Raw genomic sequence first — 4,374 nt, 5'->3', positions numbered from 1 at the left:
AGCTTCTGGATCCAACATACATGTTTTTGTATTAATTCAATTAATTAAACCTATTAGTTATTTTGCATCTCCAAGATTGATAGGAAAGTAGTGACCCTATAAATATGCCATTTAGGGTTGACAGAGAAAATGATTCATACGATTGACACATTTTTAATGCATAATTGGTAAAGTAAGAGAGAAAAAATAAAAAATAATCGAAATTATATAGTGGAGAGTGGGGCCATAAATAATAAAGTAAAAGCAAATAAGAGATGGAGAAAAAGATTGCTACAAATGGATATGAAGTATTTCTATGAGACGGACGAAAAATAAAATATGACATATTTCTATAGGACAGATGGAGTATAATTTTTCGTATCCCATTTTCCCCTTTCCTCGTTATTTTTGTGTTGAAGTTCTTTGTTACCTTACCGTACCGATGTTTTGTATGATTTGATGCAGGTTAGTGACTAAGAACCAAAGCTAAACATATGAAAAAAAAAGTTTCCAATTTTTGTTGTGTTTATTATGGTATTTCACACCAGCATGTTTCTTGATGTATAAATTGGAAAAGAGAATGAATTCTAGTTATTGCTCATATTCTGCGAATAGTTATTTTAACGCTGTATTTGCATGAAATTTACTGACATTTGAGATCAGAATTCTGCAAAATTTAATGAAAATACAAGTTGATAACAATTACAAAGGGAAACAATATCAAGTTAAAATTCACTACAACAAACATGAGCCAAACTCTACTTGATGGAGCCCAAAGGTCTCCCCCATTTATTCATGCCATGTCTAGCAGCTGAAAAATCGACACAACATTTGCCTCACATAATAATATACAACAACATTCAAACACGATGACTTCTCAATTATTCCGTCAAGAAATGCTCGATTTGTATAAGCGCCTGTAAACGAGCATCGCTTCATATTAGCCACATTAAGCAAACAAGCAAGATAAAGACGGGGCAAATATAGTAGAGGAAGAAGTGGGGCAGACCTCAATGGCAATTGCAGTTGGAGAAATGTCGGTTACATCTTCATATCCAAGTTTGGCCGCCATGTCTGTTTAGAACACATACGTTGTCAAAAATCTGGCACATTTCATGGAACATGAAATATCAAACGAGAACTGTGTGGCATGAGAGCTTACTTTCAAGAGAGACTCTCACGTCAGCATTGGCATACGCTTCACCCCTCTGTTCGAAAAGGGTAGATAGTCGCTTCATGGTCTACACGAAATCATGAGTGGATTGTGACACGTTTCAGTTATTGACCCTTTTCTATGATATCGACAAAAGTGATACCCTACCTTAGTGTAAGGATCTCCATCTCCATGATTCAACAGGGGACGAGAACCAGTTCCAACAGCTACAATTCTTCGAGCTAAGGCTTCCAAAGGCACGTCCAGCCAAATGCTAATACCCTTTCTCATGTGTCTCCTAGCATGAAGAAGCAAAGACTATTTAACACCATATTCAAGAATAAAAAAAAAGTCTAGAGCTTCACGTATTATTACCAATTGACTGGGCGTACAACTGCACCTCCGCCTGTTGAAACAACTAATTGATGCATCGAAGACAACTTCTTCAGCACTTCAGTCTAAAAATCAAAATTTTAACCATTAGTTAGTGAGAATGGACAAGATTTAGCCCTTAACTTGTGTGTTTGTATGTGTGTATTCACAAGACGAGAGAGCATTCTCAGGGAAATGTATAGATGCATTATAAAGTGTTGAAAGAACACAATAAACAAAATCTCGAGTTTTTTATTGTATGAGGACCTGGAAACAACCCAATTTATAATAGGAAAAAGTAATGGTTTAGTGCTGGCTAACCTCATTATCTCTAAAGAAGCTCTCCCCGTGTATCTTGAATATATCGGCCACAGTACTTCCACCAACAGCATCCTCTATCAGTGCATCACTGAAACAGTAATAATACTGAAGTTCAGAATTAAGTATGGCAAGATTTGCAGTAAGGATTGCCGAAAAAGACAACAAATGATTGTTTCCTATGTTTGTGTCTGTTTGTGTGTCTGTGTCCTTTCATTTTGGAACTGATAAGAGGAGCTAACCAATCAAGAAAGGAATATCGAAGGGCTTCTGACAAAACCTTGCCCACCGTTGTTTTCCCAGATCCCATCATTCCTGTAACATAGAAAAAAATTCAATTGAAATGCAAATGCAAATGAACTAAACAAGCTGAAATATTTTTGTCAGGTATCTGATGTGTTTACCGACCAACAAGATATAAGGAACGTCCATCTAGATTTGGTTCAACCTCTTCGGCTTTACTCTGCATAGCAATATCCAATTCAAGTTCCAAGTATCGAGAAAACGCCACATTTTCAAAGCTTAATCTATTTGCATACAGCTCAAGGCAGTGATTTTCCACTAAAGTGGTTTCGTGAATTCAGGCATTAGTAAATGAAATGCAAGAACTTGCCTTTATGATTTCTGATTCCTCAAGGAAAGCTGGAGAACTTTTAGATTCCAGCACCGAAGCTAAAGACAGAGAACACTGTAAGATTTTAGTGCGCAGTCAATGCATGAGGGAGTCAGAAATTAATTTCTTTGTTTCTTTTTATAATTTAAACGATGGAAAAAGACACTGAACTTCTTATGAAATGTCAAACGAGCACTCCAACAATGGAGAGAGACTAGAGAGAGGATATTATACACATGGAGAGAGAGGATATATAGAATGATAAGTCAAATATACTTCTTCCCAGATTCAACAATCCGTATCTGTAATCAATAGTACGAAAAAGGTAATCTATGTTGGGAAGAAAAGGATACAGAAAAGTCCTGTAGTGGGGTGTCGTGCAATGAATTTTCAAATTTAAAAAGTTGCTAAACAGAACTTCCAAGGCGTTAGGTTCTTGTTGTTCGAATGGGAACACCCATCACTGGTTATCACAATTTTATTAATTAGATACTTGAATGAATCATAACAATATCTTGGCACGAAAGAGTTAAGTTCTACACTTAAACCCATAATAAAACCACCAATACGAATCCACACGAACCAGCAGACATGTAAACTAAACCATCAGAGAGTGAACTTCTACCTACCTTTATGGTTTTCAGAAACACACGAGACCTTCAAAGTCACAAATCCATGGAATCGTTCTTTAGCACGTGCACAACGAGTAACTGGCACATGATACAGCCGTTGCCCCCCATACTTTCGGAAGAGCTGCAACGAGCCAGCCGGCTTTCTTGCAATCTTTTCCGCGCTTACCCAATTGGGTAATTGCAAGCCTGATGAAACTCGAGCCTCCATGATCTATCACTCCCTCTCCCAAAACAACCAAATCACAGTCCCAAGAAAATGAAGCCACTAACAAAATCTGAGCTATTCTTTAAATGATAAAAAGCTCAATCCTAGAAAACAAAATTCCGGCTGATATACTGCAAATGACATAAACTTAAATCAGAAATATCACCTCAATTTAAATACCTAAACTAAAAATCCTAAAATAATCCAATCCCTAGCATCCAATTTCAAGAAATTTGTGCAAAATAAACCATAACTCTTCATATAATCGAAATGAAATAAACTTCAATCCTAAAAAAACAAAGTTTCAGATGATCTTCTGCAAATGACATAAACTTCAATCTGAAAATCTCACCTTAAAGTAATACATAACCTAAAACCCCCAAAAAAGGTCCAGCCTTTAGCATCCCATGCTATCCAATTTCAATAAATTCACCCAACACAAACCATAAAACTTCATATAATCAAAATTTTGAGGCAACTATTATAACCCATATGACAAACTACATCAGAAATCGAAAATAGACAGAGGCCACCTACCAATTTTTTCCTTGAAATAGCGGTGAATGAATAGAAACAATAGATAAATGTGAATGAATTGAAGAAGGGATGAAAAAAAGAGTGTAAAATAATGTTTTACCTACCAGAAAATGAGACGATGTTGTAGTTGAGAATCTTGAGATGAGAAATGGGGTAGGTAGCATCACAAAATTTATCAAATGTTTTAAATGGAGTTGTATTTATATATTCCTCCATCAATAGTCAAATCTCACGTGTGTCATTTGCTCTTTCCTCAATTTAAAATTATTATGCTTTAATTTAATTAATTATTTATTTAACGTGTACAGTAGTGCTATTTCTTTAAGTTATTCCCTCCGTCCCTGAAAATTTGTCCCCTATTTCCTTTTCCGCACAAAATTTGTCCTCTTTGGAATTTACCTAAAATAGACTATCAAAATACCCTTCACTTTCCCCCTAAATTTCAATGTGGGACCCATACTCCACTACACATCTCCATTTAATACAAAGTCAAACACATTTTCTTAAAACCCGTGCCCGGTCAAAAGGGGACAAAATATGGGGGACGGAGGGAGTAATAATTACT

The 4,374-nt window shown here is 35.9% G+C and overlaps 1 protein-coding gene across 4 annotated transcripts; it reads right to left on the bottom strand.

Annotated features, from left to right (window-relative positions):
• Window positions 1–631: 631 nt before the first annotated feature.
• On the bottom strand, window positions 632–3,985 carry SK1 (shikimate kinase 1). Of its 4 annotated transcripts, none has more exons than XM_048111143.2 (11): window positions 3,914–3,985; window positions 3,065–3,403; window positions 2,436–2,494; window positions 2,231–2,285; window positions 2,065–2,137; window positions 1,826–1,913; window positions 1,508–1,590; window positions 1,301–1,430; window positions 1,142–1,220; window positions 989–1,053; window positions 632–896 (listed from the first exon to the last, which is right to left on the bottom strand). In XM_048111143.2, exons 2-11 carry the CDS (start codon window positions 3,273–3,275, stop codon window positions 861–863), a joined length of 879 nt encoding a protein of 292 aa, XP_047967100.1. In that variant the 5' UTR covers window positions 3,276–3,403; window positions 3,914–3,985; the 3' UTR covers window positions 632–860. The 4 variants fall into 4 exon arrangements, with proteins under 4 accessions (XP_047967100.1, XP_047967102.1, XP_047967101.1 ...); XM_048111145.2 differs by having other exon boundaries at window positions 3,910–3,968; XM_048111144.2 differs by having other exon boundaries at window positions 3,810–3,950.
• Between the last annotated feature and the right edge of the window lie 389 nt (window positions 3,986–4,374).

The sequence above is a fragment of the Salvia hispanica genome, chromosome 3, assembly GCF_029641045.1.
Source record: "Salvia hispanica isolate PSC_SH4W2 chromosome 3, Shi_PSC_v1, whole genome shotgun sequence".
Taxonomy (NCBI): Eukaryota; Viridiplantae; Streptophyta; class Magnoliopsida; order Lamiales; family Lamiaceae; genus Salvia; species Salvia hispanica.
This window is presented reverse-complemented; position numbering and strand designations above follow the sequence as displayed.

Bases quoted from the DNA above. Each gene is read 5' to 3' on its own strand.
- SK1 (XM_048111143.2), bottom strand. From the start codon at position 3,275: ATGGAGGCTCGAGTTTCATCAGGCTTGCAATTACCCAATTGGGTAAGC. The intron at 2,495-3,064 runs GTAGGTAGAAGT...CTCTGTCTTTAG, and splicing joins TGTTTCTGAAAACCATAAAG to CTTCGGTGCTGGAATCTAAA. The intron at 897-988 runs GTCTGCCCCACT...GCTCGTTTACAG, and splicing joins CAACTGCAATTGCCATTGAG to GCGCTTATACAAATCGAGCA.